Here is an 18,112-nt window from a genome sequence, read left to right as displayed (position 1 = left end):
AGTAACTTTGTCTATCTGTCCGTCGTTCTTTCAATACCAAACTAATTAACCGTTTTTGATGAAATTTGGTATGAAAGAAACTTGAACTCCAAGAAAGAACATAGGTTATTTTTTTCTTACTTCTTGTCTTGGTGGTAGGGCTTTGTGCAAGCCCGTCTGGGTAGGTACCACCCACTCATCAGTTATTCTACCGTCAAATAACAGTACTCAGTATTGTTGTGTTCCGGTTTGAAGGGTGAGTGAGCCAGTGTAACAACAGGCACAAGGGACATAACATCTTGGTTTCCAAGGTTGGTGGCACATTGACGATGTAAGGAATAGTTTATATTTCTTACAGCGTCCTTGTCTATGGGTGATGGTGACCAATTACCATCAGGTGACCTATATGCTCGTCCAACCAACAACCAACTCCTAAATCTCGAGCAAAGCCGCGGGTGGCAATCAGTATTGTAATATGTGAACAATATAGAATGTTACAGATCAAAACAGGATCTAATATCACCACAAAGTAGATATAAAAGCAAGAATTACGTGCTCTACGCGTGTTCCTCAGTGAGGAAATTCAAAATAACATTACGTGTACCTACATGTGGTCTACGACGGCAATTCGTCGTATTTTGTATTCGCAACACGTACATACGAAAGTATTCGACATCGTGAAAGTTTTACGTTATTGAATGAATTCGATTCGTTTGCATATTTTCACTTTCCTTGTAATTTGGCTATTTTAATTTATTTATTATGCGTATTACTGTTACACTTATACACATATAAAATGGCCATATTTATGCTCAATAAAGTGGTCCAGACCATTCGATTGATACCATCCATTTAAATATTATCGTTTGGAACATATTCCACCACGCTGTTTCAATGCGGGTTGGTGGAATACACATGTGGCAGAATTTCTATAAAATATGACACATGCAATTTTCCTCATGATGTTTTCCTTCACCGTCGAGCACGAGATGAATTATAAAGACAAAGGCAGATTAAGCACATGCAATATTCATCAGTGCTTGTCTGGGTGGAACCCGCAATCATCTGTTAAGATGCACGCGTTCTCACCACTGGGCCGTCTCGCCTCGTCACAATTCACTTCTTAATCTATAAAATTAAATTTTAGCAGCGTAATTAAAGTCACAAGTGGCATACTTTAGGTGGTAAGATTCGTTGGGTTGATACTTCTTGAAAAGCTAAATTCTTATGACCAACGAGGATCACCATCCGGTGAACCTTTGACTTATCAAAATCCTTTAAAAATATAAGAAAAAATAAATAAAACAAAGATTTTCATTTGTTCTAAGAGCACAATCTATTCATAGTTATCATAGCATTAAAATAAATTAGATACAATTAAAAAATATCGTCAAATTTTTGTCCGAACAACGTACTATGAAATTTATGAACTGAATCAGAACTGTGTTTATGCAATTTGCTTAAAAAAGACAACGGTCCAACGTAACTACGTACATGATCTACATCATTGCTTTTTTCATTAACATGAACAATACTATTGAAACCGTCAACGATTCCTTTTTTGATACCGAGTAGATATTCTTTGATCATCGGCACAAATGACAAGTTATCATAAGGATCGGTTGTTTTATCATCTTTATCATTTTTGTTTGCTGTTATCATATTGTTATTATTACTTTGTGCTGTGTTGTTTTCTTTTTGAATTGTAGGCGCTGTAGTTGGAGCTAAATTCAACGGTCTTGGAATTGAAAAGTTAGTTATAATAGGTCCTGTCGTCCTGTTATCAGGTATATCAATTACTATTTCTGTTACTTCGTACCTTGGCACCGGCCTTGTCGTGACTGATTCATCTTTTTTTGTAAATTCTTCATCGAAAAGTGTGTTTTCATAATCATCTTCGTAATTACTGTAATCATGATCACTGTCATCGTATGCTGCGATGTACTTGAGAAGAATCTGAAAATAAAATTGAAAATTAATTTAATCGTGTAAAAAGCCATATGAATAAAATCTTGGACTTAGTTCTCTTTAATGATGAATTAATAACTCTCACAGTTGACCCTTCAACAAACGAATTAAGTCGTGTGGATCCTCTACATCCACCTCTTAACATCAATATTGATCTAGAAGATAATTCGCAGAAAAACCTGAATAAAAATCTTAACACAAAGAAATATAATTATTTTAAATCAAATTTCAATGCAATAAATGAATTCCTCAGCAACGTAAATTGGGTCGAAACGTTTGCAGGGATTAATGATGTAGATGAAATGGTGAACTGCTTCTACGCTATTATACAAAATTCCATAGAACTTCATACGCCTAACATAATTGTTAAAAACACTTTTAAGTACCCCCCATGGTTCAATAAAACTCTCATTAAAAGAATAAAAGAAAAAGAAAAGATAAGAATAAGATTTAAGAAATATAAAAACCCAATGGATGGGGTGTCACTGTCCATTTTAGAGAAAAGATGCGACAAGCTATCACTGGAGTGCTTTAATTCGTATTATAAATTCGCGGAAGAGAAAATTAAATCTAATACTAAATATTTTTGGTCGTATATAAAAAGAAAGAAAAACAACAAAGCTAGCACTTATCCAGCAACTATGAGGCGAAATGAAGTTATAGCGAGTGATGGCCCAAGTATTTGTGATTTATTTGCATCACAATTCTCATCAGTTTATGAAGAAAATAAAGTACCTTCCCATAATATTGATTATATTCTTAAAACCTTGGACATTAGAATCAATAGCAGTTTAGCGCTTATTCAATTGAAAGAATCCGACGTTCTAGAAAAATTAAAGTGTTTGGATAGCAATAAAGGTTCTGGACCTGACAACATTCCCCCAATTTACATAGTAAAATGCTCATCAAATCTTGCTCTGCCCCTCACAATTATATTCAACACTTCGCTACGATTGGGGATATTTCCTTCGAAATGGAAGACTGCAAAAGTAGTTCCCATTTTCAAAAGTGGTGAGAAAAATAATGTGAAAAACTACAGGCCCATTTCAATTCTCTCGATATTTGGAAAAGTGTTTGAGTCATTAATTTACCCATATATTTACAACCATGTTAGATGCTTGTTTAGTAATCATCAGTATGGCTTTGTTGCTGGACGGTCTACATGTACGAACTTAGTGAATTTCTCAGAAATTTTATTTGAATCTGTCGATAGAAATAAAAGAGTAGATGTTATTTATACTGACCTAAGTAAGGCTTTTGACCTTGTGCCATTTTCTGCTCTTATTTAAAACTCTCCGTTTGTGGTCTCACAGGGTCACTGTTAGGATTACTTGAGTCTTATCTTACTAGCAGACATTTTTATGTTGTTGCCAGCGGTTTTCAATCTAGTAAACGCAAAGTAATATCTGGAGTTCCACAGGGCTCACACTTAGGCCCGTTATTATTCAATATATTCATAAACGACCTAACTAGTTCTCTTAAATATTCTACCCCATATTTGTACGCTGATGATGTAAAACTTCTTAAAATCATTGGGAATTCAAATGATACAATCCTTTTACAAGATGATTTAACACAATTGTACAACTGGTGTCAAAATAATGGTATGAAACTCAACCCAGATAAATGTTCATGGATACCTTTCACTAGAAATTATAATGAGATTAGTACGCATTATAATATAGCTGGCAATCATATCAAATCCGTAGATACGATTAGGGATCTTGGGGTGGTCTTTGATAAAAAATTAACTTTTATATCACATATGGACAACATAATTAGCAGGGCATCTAAAATGTTGGGTTTCGTTATCAGAAACGGTAAACTGTTTCGAAATCCAAAAACTAAGATCATATTGTTCAACAGTTTTGTCAGGAGCATTTTGGAATATGCAAGTGTTGTGTGGAGGCCACATTACGCAACTCACAGTTTAAGACTAGAGAGAATTCAAAAACGTTTTCTTTACCATCTTACATTTTCTTTAGGTAAAGCCAAATTACTTCCTACCTACAATGACAGACTAAAGTACTTCAAAATTATTTCCTTAAGTCAACGGCGTGACATGCTAGATTTAACGTTTTTATACAAATCTCTCAATAGTTTATATGATAATTCTTTTCTAGTTTCTAGAATAAATTTAAATGTTCCTGCTAGATACCCACGAAAACCGATAGCGCCATTAGTAAGACCTTTTCGTAAAACCGTCTTAGGAAGTAACTCACCTGTGGCACGTTTTTGTAAAATCTTAAACGAGCACAGTGCCTCCCTTGATCCATTTGGTGACTCTTTATCTAAGTTCCGTAAGAAAATGTTAGAATTATTAGCCATTTGATTGTTATTGTTTCGTTATAATTTTTTTTTAAAAATCTCTTTTTTTTTGCAAATCTTTTTGTTAAGTATATATATATATTTTTTTTGTAACTTTCAATTAGCATAATATTTTTAAACTTGTAAATGTACATATTTTTATCGTGTAAGCTCCTTTTATATCCACATTGCATGAGGTATTCTCCTTTATAGGTAATGCATTTAGTTTTAAGCTTTATGTTGTTATTGTTACTAATATTGTGTTAATGTATTTACTCCTGGAGGATCTTAATAAATAAATAAATAAATAAAATATTTGGATTGGCTTTAGAATACGAATACGGAAGCAGAAGTTTCGGGGCACTTGTCAACCGACTTCAAAAAGGAGGAGGTTATCAATTCGTGTGTATTTTCTTTTTTTTTTTTATGTTTGTTACCTCATAACTTTTTACTGGGTGGACCGATTTTGATAATTTTTTTTTTGTTTGAAAGGTAGTGCTTCCCGTGCGGTCTCATTTTTTTTTATTTTTTTCCGATGATGGTATCCGTATGAAAACGACATAAGTCTTAAATTTGCATTATGTACATGCGCGACAAATAGGTGAATAACTCAAAATCACGTTAACCAATTTTGATGATTCTTTTTTAATTATAAAGGATATACTTTAAGGGTAGTTTGGTGAAAGTTTGGTAAGGTTCTGAGCACAGGATCCATGACAAATTAAGGGAACGGGAGGGAACGGAACAATTCTGAGGAGCACGTTAGCAATACTCGGTCGAATCTTTTATTTATGGGTTACTTGGATATTTGAATCACCTTCCGGAACGTGGTTATGTTCATGTAATTGTCATAATCGAATATTATAATCAACTAGCGAACCGCCCTGACTTCTCACGGGTGCAATACTGATACTAAATATACTAAAGATTTTGTTATTTACGACATCACATTGCAAACTTCTAAAATTGTCAGTGTTTCTTTACTATATTGTTCATTTATTATATACACAAACCTTCCCCTTGAAAAACACTATCTATTAAAAAAAAACGCAAGCGACTTTGTTTTATACTATGTATTGACGGAACTCCTAAACGGCTTACAGTTAGGGTGCGATTTGGGGCAGAATTTATTTCTGTCTTTAATCAAATTTTGTGTATATGATGTACGACATAGCATACGAATAGCTCTTTTGTAAAGTTTTTTTACTGAGGTCGATTCCAGCTCATTCGAGGGTGGTACCTTGTAGTTTATGCCGCATGACGTATTAAAGCCGCATTTTCGAAAGTCTATTTTTGCTTTATTCGAAAGTTTCTTTTGAAATTGTCCCTGAAGTAGTTTCTGATTCATATAAACGGCACGCTTAATCTATCCATATTAAGAAAAAAATGTTAGTCTACATCAGCTTCACTTAAAATCAAAAAATAAATAAAATTTTAACATAAATAAAAATTTTAACAAAAAGAAAAACCGACTTCAAACAAAACACTATTTTAAAACAAATGAATATGCACGAAAAAGTAATAAAAATAATTGCGTATTCAACATATTTTTTAGAGTCTTCCTAAGTTAAATGAAATGAAAAATATTAGACTACTTAAAAGTCGATTAACGATTATATCATGTAGTTACAATTATTGTTATATTTGGAGTCGGTGTCAGCCACGGTGCCCTTGCCCCAACAATCAAAAGAAAGAAGCGATAAAACCCTACAGTATATCTATCAAAAAACAATACGAGAATACTTTAACAAATATGTTTTTTACAAATTACCTTTTACACAATAATATACTGGATCAATCAAGGGGATCGTATCGCTTCTTTCTTTTGATTGTTGGGGCAAGGGCACCGTGGCTGACACCGGCTCCAAATATACCAATAACTATAACTACATGATATAATCGTTAATCGACTTTTAAGTAGTCTAATATTTTTCATTTCATTTAACTTAGGAAGACTCTAAAAAATATGTTGAATACGCAATTATTTTTATTACTTTTTCGTGCATATTCATTTGTTTTAAAATAGTGTTTTGTTTGAAGTCGGTTTTTCTTTTTGTTAAAATTTTTATTTATATTTTATACTTTACAAAGGACAATCCTTTTACCTTTTCTGACAAGCGGAAAATCATCAAATAGGTTATTTATATTGAAAAAAGATAATCTTTTATTATAGAAATAGCATTCATTTGGTAAATTAAACTTTAGTAAGGATTTTGTTTTAATAACTGAAAAGAGTCCCCAATTATTAATGACTAGATATACCGTGATATTGGAGAACGAAAAAATAGCGGCTAGCTGTTGGTCACGATTTTTTCACACGAACTATGATTTAGACGTGTCACGATAGTCGCCCTCAGTTCAATCGAAAAATAAAGAATTGTATTTGTACTCATTTCTAATTTTATGGTATATTTTGTCGATTTTATAATTGTTGGTTATTTTTAATTTATATGTGAATATATTGGACAATACGATAGTGCATGGTGAGCCGACCCATAAATAGTACAACATATATATTTGAAAATGTATTTTAATTTTATTTTGATGTGATAATATATCTACTGTTGGCTGTCGTAATGAAAATAAAATAAAAATAAAACGATTAAAGTAGTTTGACGTTTGGCGATTGTCAAGGCGTTCCTGTCATGCACACAAATGTAATAAAGTTGGCTCGATATATATTGCGACTATATTGATAAATACGTAAATATATATAAGAAGAAAATCGTATACTTGATATACAAATAGTCTGCAACTCCTCCACTGAACTTCGATTATGTAATAGCTATTCAAATACGTATATTCTTGCATTTTTAATGTCAGTGTAGCTTATAACATGTATCAAGTTCAGATTTTACTTGATATTTAAATGGAAAAAGTATTTAATTTATTACGTAATGACGTCATATTTTAAATCTATTTATGATAAAATAGTTTCTGTTCTCGTTTAAAGCATTTTCTATTTAATATTCTGAACGACAACAAAATAATACTATCACAGGAGACGATATTTTATTGTTCGAATCATAATCGCACAGAACCTTGGATAAAGCTAGACGAATAACAAGTTTTTAGATACGAGAGCAGCAATAAAAACATTGTTTTATTTATTTCTTGCCCGAAATACATAAAAAAATACTTTATTTTCACAGACCGTCTAAAGATTTTTAGGTAGTGCGTCTGTTGGTGATCCCGTATCTTTGAACGAGTTTACCGAATGAAATCTTATTTTCGAATCTTCTATACGATGCATGTTAGCCATTGTAGGATCAGATAAGAACGATAGGATCTGGTTGAGTTAATAATTGTGGTCGCGTCTGATAAGCAAAATGTATTGTGACAGTAAAGTAAAGAATGCGTCTGTGTTTGACACACACACATGTGCAACAAATATACGATATATTGATTCGAAATTCGAAAAATAAGTAAGATGAAATCTACTATAGTAAAATCGAAAACTCAAAAAGGTTCATTGATATTTGAAATGACGAGCGATGTCATTGCCGTTTAAACGTAAACTTGGAGTACAAATGATTTATTTTATCTGTGCCCGACTAAAAGCAATTAAACTAAGAATAGAATGTTTCTTATTAAATATTCATATGTTTATATCAAACGTATGGTAGTGTGTGTAATATTACCTTCATTAATTTAATGTATTTTCAAAATATATAATAAAAAAATAAAAGTTTTTTCTACTCATTTAAAAATATTTTCCATGCCATAAAAAAATATGAACAGAACAATTTAATAAGCTTTTAATAACAAAAAAAGTATAACATTTCAAAAACCTAAAAATAAAAAGTAAAGGCTCATTAAAGCGTGTTTAATTTTAACTAGTTTTTATATTATTTGACCTCAAAGAGTGCATGCCGGAGTTGGGTCATAAAAAGTATACCATTCTATGACGAAGGCTGTCGGATATCGGTGTATCAGCACTTCTAAACTGCTAAACAACCAAACCATGAAGCGCTATAAATAAATGACTATTATAACGTTTTTATGTTAACATACATTACATTATCTCAATTTTCTTCAAGTAACTGTAAATTTGCCACTGAATAAAGGTCACCACATCTTGAAGAGAATGTTTGTAAATAGATGTGGTAGACTTTCATCCAACACCGTGCAGTTTAATTCCCGATGTAAACTGGAGGTACGAGATGAATTATATATATTATTTAAACAAAGGAATTTAAGAACGTAACAATGTCCTATAAATAATACTAAATAAAAATTTGTAAGATGTACGAAATCATAATCGGTATATTAAATTATGTAATGCTTCCGGCATTATTTGTTCTTTTACAAAGAAAACATTGAAATAGTTGCCAGTTTTGGTAGGATCGTTAGTTTATAATAATATGTTACTATACATATTAGTATACTATAGATATGATTTCATCATGAATAGGCTGGTTGAATGCCATCACGTCCAGCTGTAGAATTTAGAATACCACTAAGATCAACTACAAATCTAAGGCAACTAGCACACAACAACAAAATGTAAGCCTGAAACTCTAATTGTAATTCGGAAATTAATAAAAGCAGATACATAAAACTACCAAAGTGAAAAAGCAAGTACAAAATGTCTGTATAAATAAGAAATACTGGTTATAAAATATATTGTCTACTAACAAAATCCGTGGCTCGATAAATCATATTCGTATATCCTTTAAAAACTCGCATATGACCCTTTATCTTGGGTTTCATAGCTTACTTCGTAACCCATATCATCAAAATGGATTCATTAGTTTGAAAGCGGTACTTCATAATATCACAATAGATATCAAGCATATTTACGTTGTGTACATGACATATATTATTATGATTAAGGTTATTTTTCAAGTCGAAGTAATAAGTAAAAGTAAAGTAAAGTAACAGCCTGTACATTTCCCGCTGCTGAGATAGGGCCTCCTCTTCCATTAAGGAGAGCGTTTGGAACATATTCCACCACGCTGTTCCAATGCGGGTTGGTGGAATGCACGTGTGGCAGAATTTCGATGAAATTAGACACATGCAGGTTTCCTCACGATGTTTTCCTTTACCGCCGAGCACAAGATGAATTATAAACACAAATTAAGCAAATATATAGAATCCACAATCATCGGTTAAGATGCACGCATTCTAACCACTGGGCCATCTCAGCTCATCGTCGAAATAATAAATTGCTTTTATTCTATACCTGCTAAACGAAAGGTTATACAGGATGTAAGATGAAGAGTGAGTGCGTGTCTTTGTGAGTATATCTCTGTAATAATCTAATAGATATTGAGAAAATGGCGCAGTAAATAAGCTCTTTAATATGAACTGTCGAAACCGATATACCTTAAAGGGAAGACAACGAGGCACTTAAATAACAATCGTTTTTAATCGACTTGGAAAAGAAGGAAGTTCTCTTTATATATGTTGTGTATGTTTGAACATACTGTTAGCGTTTAGTTTTTTGAACGACAACCGGCGTCGAGCTGTCAATGGTTTTTTTTGACGGATAAAACGTGATTCGATCGGAGGCGACAGCGAATGAGAGTGTGTCCCGTGTAAATTGTGTCTGTGACATTTAAAAATAAAAACTGTTAATACGTTTGATTGTGTTTTCTTACAATACATTTGGAAAGTTCGGATCCACTCATATATCTGTTCCTGCTAGTCACTTACAACAATACATTATTACATTTTCAGGTATATTTTTTGTTTTGAATGATTTCATGTTTTGATATCAATTCACACTGCGATATTTATCGGTAAATTTACTAAGAATGTGTAATTAACGGCTAAGCAACTTCTAAACAACAACTCTGTAGTAAAAAAGAAACGTAATAGCCTGTAACTTTCCCCCAACTGGACTAAAGCCTTCCCTTTAAGGGGTAGCTTATTCTACCACACTGCTCCAATGCGGATCTGTGGATACACATGAGACAACATTTCATTGAAATTAGATACATGCAGATCACGATTTTTCCTTTATCGTCAAACTCGAGATAAATTATAAATACAAAAGAACCTGCAATCATGGGTTAAGATGCAGGCATTTTAAGCGCTGGGTCATCTCTGCTCATACTCAAATACAAACAGTATCCTATTAATTATTATTAGTCATTACACATTCAGTCATTACAGCGCATACAACACAGACCAATATTTTGTGAGATATTATTCGAAAAATAAATAACTAATACAGCTTACGTTACATAGATCTATTAAAAGAGAACGGTACTCAAACGATTCCCTTTAAACGAACACATCTATATAAATAGTGGAGGCAAAATCTCTATAACTGAAATCACATGGTTTTGTATGTTTACTAACTTATTCCTTTTCTACTCGCAAATTCCGTACTTAACTACGTGTGTAATTTGAGCATCAATGACTTCTGTCATTTTCAAAATGTCAAAACGCACCTCTATAACTGAGACAGATATCTATACTTGGGTATCTGAGACCCTGTGTTAGTGGAACCTCTTAAGTACCTCTATAAGTGAAACAACATTGGAGGTCCCTTGAAGTCTCATTTAACCGGGTTTTACTGTATATTTAAAATTTCAGTTTAATTCAGGATATGTTAATTTTAATAATTGTATTAACTAACATGAATTTGTATTTTTTAAATGTTGAAAAAAGGGTAACTACTGAGTTTCTTGCCGGTTCTTCTCGGTAGAATCTACTTTCCGAACCGGTAGCTTCACTTAATTGTTAACTGACGATTTAAAAGTGCTTGTAAAAGCCCACTTGAATAAAGATTATTTTGATTTTGATTTTGATTCAAACGCTCACGAAGACGCGGGCATAGCTAGTCCGTTATAAAATTGCAAGTAAATGTCACATGACGTAATGTCCAATAAATTCAGCGCCGTATAAGTAGCATACTTTACTTCTACCTACATACTTTGAAGAGTTCAAAATACACTGGCTATATAACAATCTTTAGTATCATCAATAGTTTCATAGAAGGGCCACTTTGGTATTCGACAGCGCTATTCTACAGCAAGGAATGTGGTTATTTCAAGAGTTTTATTTATTTATATTATAGCCGAAAATTGATCTAAAATATTAAGACACAACTTTTTTCAGTCGAAGAAGATATTTGCTAATATCACATTATGTGCTACTAAAATAGCTTGATTAATAAGTCTTTATTTATAATACAATGCTATTCAATTTATACTACTTATATCCATTTTAATTTGACTTAATAACTTCCGATAACACCTACGGCGACGTAAGAAAGGCATTTTTTTTTGTTAGATATCGTCTGCAAAAGTCGCTATGTGTTTTTTTTCATATTTTTCGACTGCTGTGCCGTTTTAATCGTTATTTCAATACGCATGAACTGTAAAAACATTTTTTACATTAATTCTATAGTTTAAAAGTTTACAAATTTAGCTATGTGACATTCATACACCGAAATTTCCATATATTGAAATAACGATTAAAACGGCACAGCAATCGAAAAATATGAAAATAACACATAGGATTTTTGCAGGAGCAGCGACGTTATTTCATCATAATCATAGATTCCAATTCTCAACTAAAGTCGCGTTAATTTGATAACAAATCTTGTTTTTTTTTGTTAATAAGCTTGACGTCAGTTATGTGTATACTAAGAAATATTCAAGAACAACAGCTGTCATACCTATTTCGCAGAAATTAAAGCAATGATATTTAGGTACTACTGAATGACTCGCGGTACTTTGCGTATATTTTTAGCAATGTCGAAACCACTTCGAAGTTCGAACCACATTTCGAAGTCACTTACTACATTTGGCGGCAAAATTATGAAACCTTTTTTAAAAAAGAAATTTTATATGTTATGTTTTAATTGATAGTTTTGCAGTTCGTCGATAGAAATTTCGTTTTTCATATTTTTTTTTATAAAGCTGTAGAAACACTCTCCAACCGAACAGGACATTTTTGCCTCTTAAAATTAATTATTTGTTAATAATAAGAATTTAAATAGCAATCATGAAATCTCTTTAATTTTTTGCACATCTGGAGCTCAAAATGAGACTGTAACTGAATTTTTGTGCAACTATCATCCCATTATCATTGGCACTAAAATTGCTATACGCTAATAATATATGAAGATTTGTACCTAATAAGTATTTATATTAACAATATATTGCTTCAAACCCTGCTTGACACTTAACACAAATACATTATGTACGTATACCAAGAACTATTTTAATTAATATATGTATGGACTATCTTAATGTTTTAATGTATATTTAAATAATGACTACGAAAGTAAAAATTTACATATATAATAAAGTAAAATTTTCCGTATACACTTAGATATGAAATAGTATCCACATACTACAAACTTGATATTATGTATAAATAAATATGAGACAACATCACATACACTACTCTAATCCCAATGTAAGTAGCTATAGCACTTGTGTTATGGAAAATCAGAAGTAAGTACGGTACCACAAACACCCAGATCCAAGACAACATAGAAAACTAATGAATATCTAAATTGACACACACACCACTCGACCACGGAGGTCGTCAAATTTATGAAAATGATATATTGTTTCTCTTGGATGTGTTGGAAATTTAATTATTTCCTTGAGGCAATTTCTTGTACAAATGTCATGTAAATAATATTATAAAAAAAAAAAACATAATTATAATATTTGGGCAAAAAACCACTAAGTACCTATCTATCGCTAGTTTTCTATGTTCAGTTTAAGATATTTGTTTCCGATCTAATGATTGATTTTGTCAATGAATAGGGAAGTGTAACACTACCGTAGTGAATAAAAAAATTATCTGACATTGTCAGTCTTTTGAAGATTAGTTATGTAAAAAATATTGAATTGTGTGTAAACATGTTATCTACATACAATTGAAATCGACGACTTCAATTTTAAATACCATCATTTTTCATTTTGACAATCGAACAACAAATGACAATCAACTATATACAAATCCTTAACAATGTTTAAGTGGCACGTGACATACAATTAAAAGACAAAAAAAGATCTTAGGTCGAACTCTTCTGCATTAACTAAAAACTTTTTACAATTATTAAAAAAAAAAAGCATATTATTCGATGATAAAAAAGCGTGGCGTTAATACATGAACACTTCCAAGCAGGATATATTAATTTAAATAATTGTATCAAATAACATGACTTTGTATTTTTTTAATGTTGAAGAAAATAACTACTGAGCTTCTTGCCGGTTTTTCTCGGTAGAATCTACTTTCCGAACCGGTGGTAGTTTCATTTAATTGTAAAATGACAATTCAAAGTGCTTGTAAAAGCCTAATTGAATAAAGTTTATTTTGATTATGATTTTTTGAATAGTTCGTAAATGGAAGATCGCGGTTCACATAAAAAAGTTGAAGTTCCGTTACAAATAGTTAAAGTATATAAGAATACTCACAAAGCACAAAATAATCTTATAATCCATGGTTTAATTCACAAAGCAACTATTTCGTTCAGTTGGTCACGTCACACTGACGATAGTTCACGGGGAACAAATGACAAAAAATACGGGCCTTTTTATCAATAGTAATAAAATAAAACGATTTTACATTCGACACTTCTGTAAGGGAAATGACTGTAATTAGCGATTGCTCTTGTTTTTATAATCCTTGTGACTCAGCGGTATAGGCATTTTTGTGATATGTTTGGTTCTGTACTGGAACTACTGACACGCCCTGATTGACTAAGAAGCTCTCGCCTCACCAAGTTGGATCTAATATGTTGTTATTTTTAGTCCATTAATATATCCAGATCCCTTTATAGTATTTACATGAACATATACATTATACAAACATACTCAATAAATGTGAATATCTGTCAAAATACAAATTTCAATCAGATGTCATTGTTTTGTAAATTCTGAAATATTTTTAGCAGTGACCATTTTGAAAGCACATCTTAGTAGGTACCGCCCGTTCATCATATGTACCGCTAACCAGGCATTTAGTACTGTTGTGTTCCGATTTGAAGGATGAGAGAGCCAGTGTAACTACACAAGTTAGTGGCACATTGATTGGAAGGATGGATAAAATTTCTTACGACGCCAAAGACTGGGCAGTTTTGACGACTCACATCAGTTTTTGCATTTGCCTAGAAATGTCATAAAAAATGTACTTTCCACCAGATATAAGTCATAATGCGCTTCTTTGCGTATTCTGAAAAGGTTGAATAAACAAACAAAATTATTTAGTCTACCCGTGACCACGAACACTTTAAAGTGCTCGAAACGTCGGGATGTTTAAAAAAATAAAAAAATAATTAATATACGCGATTCAAACCCGTTATAATTAGTTTTATTCAAACAAAATTTATTTATTTATTTCCCCATATCGGTGACGAAAAGAAGACAGAGATGTTTTCTTTTCGTCGTTATTATTATGTGAATTTCTTATCGAAATAATATACTCAGCTTAGTTATTATAGCTCATCGATAGGCTTGTCCTCATCGTGGTAACTTCGAGTTGTGGTCTGGCATTTTGTATTTGTCTCTTCCCTGAGACCTTTACAGACTAAATGTAAAGTTACTGTAGAGGCAAATAATCGTGTTGAACCCTCATTATGGTAATTTAATTGATAGCTGCAATTATATAAGATGGCGTTTTATTATGTGATTCGTGTCACAATACTGTCTATCGTAAAACGTTGTCGTAATACTGTTTCAATTCAAATAGGTAAGAATTCACATCCTTCTGACATAGAGAGGGTATAAAAGAAACATATTATTATTTTATTTTGTTGTGTATGGTTAAGTTCAGTTCAAAGTTTACAACAAAATATTATATGTATTATCAAATTATTTTCATATGGATTTTGTTTAATAATAAAAAAGAATAACTCAAATTAGAATAAAATTTTGGTCGATATTTTGATTTATACACGTAATGCCGCAAATTATTAAGATTAAGTTACTAATTGGGTAATTGATTATAATTAAAATCTAGGCCTGCCTTTAGCGTTTTTGGTAAAAACATTCCGTTTGTTTCGTTTTTGTAAGGATAACAATCTCTTGCTATATAATTTGTTTCTTAAATTCGCTGTTGTACAGCTGTGATAGTCGAATTATGTTTCATATAAATAATTATAGTTAAAACTCACAATTTACAACAGTTAGTTCTTGTTATGTAAAACAAAATATAACTAAAACTTTCTAAATCGAAATAATATGTACAACAAAAATAAATAACAGCATTAATATTTTAATTGACTTTTGCAAGATATTATCGATGGGCGTTTTTTTGAGTAGGTCAAAGATAAACAAAACTTTCAATACAAATGCCATAAAGAATTCGAAAAAAGGCTATTTGACAATGCGAAAAATAAATTGTATATAATTGTAATCAGTGTACATTATGAGTTTAAAAATGTCTATTTACTAACAAAAGTTGAAAATAATACTTAATTTATTCAAAAATCTATCAATAAAAATGCAAATTTTCAAACGTTTGTCACGTGACACAAAACGCTCCTGATTGGACGGGCTTATAATGAAGTCACTTTCTTGTAAACTTTGCTTTTCTACTATATGTACCACAGATTAAAATACAGGAAAATGACGCCACCGGCCCCATTGCAGCGCCATATTGTCCAAGTAGCGTTTTTGCGCGCTATTTAAATATGGAATTTTTAATATGATATTTTTCGGCAAATATATACTAGAAATAAAAAACACAACTTTTACTGGGTTTCTTAACTTCTACTACATTATATCAAATGGATTTTTTAAACCAGTCAAATAGCCTAATATGTAGTTTTTGAAGTAAGTGAAAAATTTCAATTGATCCAACATCAACTTTGAAAACTAACATCTTATTATTATTGTTATACCTCTAGTTATTATGATATAGTGTTGTACTATTCTATACTTAAAGGCCTCAGCAGAGGCTGTATTATACTATGCAAAAGTATAACGCAGTCTCTATTTTACTCATACGCTTAAATGATTTCATTTTACTCATACGCTTGAATGAGTCATCATGATATCAAATTAATTGAGGCATTTCAGCGTTCCTCGTGAGTAATACAGAGGCGCAATGCGGATACGAAATTACTGGAGACCTCACGATTATTTCTGCGAATTATATCATTATGATGACGAATAATTGGAACTGATACAGTTTGATTCGCACCTGTCCACGGTTTTCTGTGCCTTTAAAATCATTTATCATTTAGATTTTGTATTAGTCTGCGCGATTCAAGGTAAATTTCTTATACGGAAATATTGTATTAATGACTAAAGCTACACTTTGTATTGGATAGAAATGGGTAGTCATGACATGGTTCGAATTATACAAGGTATCGTTTTCGTGATCAATATATTAGATTGAAAAACGAACATAAAAGGAATAGCTCTTGTTTTGTGCGGATGTGAGCCTTTTCAATACAATAATGTTCATGTATAATACATACTTATAAACCTTCCTTTTGCAATGCGTGCATCTTAATCGATGATTGCGGGTTCAAACCCTGGCAAGCACCGCTGATTCATGTGCTTCATTTGTCTTTATAATTCATCTCGTGCTCAGCGGTGAAGGGAAACATCGTAAGGAAACCTGCATGTGACAAATTTCATAGAAATTCTGCCACATGGATACTCCACCTACCCGCATTGGAACAGCGTGAGAGGGAGAGGAGACCTTTAGCCCAGCAGTGGGAATTTACAGGCTGTTGTTGTTGTTGTACTTAGTTGTACAGTCTTGCTCCAGTTCGTCTGAGTAGGTTCCACTATGTCATCCCAAATTCTCCCGTTAAGCAGCAATACTTAATATTGTTGTGTTCCGGTTCGTAAAGCCTGTGATCCAGAGTAACTTCAGGCACAAGGGACTTACCATCTTAGTTTCTAAGCGGAATGGTGTTGTAAGTAATGGTTAATTTTGCAACTCTTTTTTATAATCATCATGTATATTATATATACATTACAGTATGTAATAGATCCAATCACAACCAGGATTGTATTGTGAGCCATATAAGGGTGTTCATAGAAGAGATTACACCCACATGTATCATCTAAAAATCTCAATGAAGGTTGGTTTTTAGTAAGTGACGTCATTAAATTTCTCAAAGAACTTTTACGGTGTCGGCAAAAATTAGGTGAGACTAAGTAAGAGAACGATGATTAGTACTTCAGAGCAAGTTACAAACAGTTGGCCAATTCCGACGTCTGCTATTTTTTTAATAGAATTAACAATATGATTTGAATTTCGAATGCTCCACAATATAAATTAAATACGATTTTCGTGTGCCCATTACCTTAGTATAAATAAGCTAAGTCCATTAACAATTTACCAGGTTGACTAGTTGCACAGCTTTGCAGTAAGGTGTTACCAAACTTGGGACCGCAAAAAAGGTGTCAAAAAAATCTAATAAATACACTAAATCTTGTTTTCATATATATTGATGAAATTAATCAACATCTTCAACTAACAGCTTATATTAAAAGAATGTTTCAAAAACAGAAAAGAGGAGCTGCAACAATTTCTAAATTAAATATAAATCTTTTAGATATCGGTGTTTTCCAAAGTATCCTAGCAGAACCAACGACATTATCGGCTAAATATATTTATGATATAGTTCTGGCACACATGCAGCCTCTCTAAAAGATAAATTAAGATTAATTTAATCAACAGTCATGTAATTTTTAGATATAAGTTGTATTTACATTGTTGTGTCGATAAGACAAATTGTAAGAGAAAAATGGGACTGACATATTTTTTATAAATAAAAGTCCCTTACTTAAATAAAGAATAAAAAAAAAACAAAAAAAAAAGCAGCTTATATGTAGGTGTGCATATGTGTGTATATAAGTATATAATATGTATGTGTGGGCTGGAAATAAGTGAAAAGCTAAATCGACGATTTTTCATCGGA

At 31.9% G+C, this 18,112-nt stretch overlaps 1 protein-coding gene across 1 annotated transcript; it reads right to left on the bottom strand.

The window, feature by feature from the left end:
* Positions 1-1,290: 1,290 nt before the first annotated feature.
* Positions 1,291-13,808, bottom strand: LOC124533252. Its single transcript, XM_047108456.1, has 2 exons — positions 13,647-13,808; positions 1,291-1,935 (listed from the first exon to the last, which is right to left on the bottom strand). Exons 1-2 carry the CDS (start codon positions 13,671-13,673, stop codon positions 1,357-1,359), a joined length of 606 nt encoding a protein of 201 aa, XP_046964412.1. The 5' UTR covers positions 13,674-13,808; the 3' UTR covers positions 1,291-1,356.
* Positions 13,809-18,112: the final 4,304 nt, after the last annotated feature.

The sequence above is a fragment of the Vanessa cardui genome, chromosome 10, assembly GCF_905220365.1.
Source record: "Vanessa cardui chromosome 10, ilVanCard2.1, whole genome shotgun sequence".
In the NCBI taxonomy this organism is placed as follows: Eukaryota; Metazoa; Arthropoda; class Insecta; order Lepidoptera; family Nymphalidae; genus Vanessa; species Vanessa cardui.
The sequence above is the reverse complement of the archived record's forward strand: the minus strand, read 5'-3'. Positions and strand labels throughout refer to the sequence as shown.

Excerpts from the sequence above, each read along its gene's own strand:
- LOC124533252 (XM_047108456.1), bottom strand. The coding sequence starts at position 13,673 with ATGGATTATAAGATTATTTTGTGCTTT. Across the intron at positions 1,936-13,646 it reads ATAAGATTATTTTGTGCTTT|ATTCTTCTCAAGTACATCGC; the intron begins GTGAGTATTCTT and ends TTTTATTTTCAG.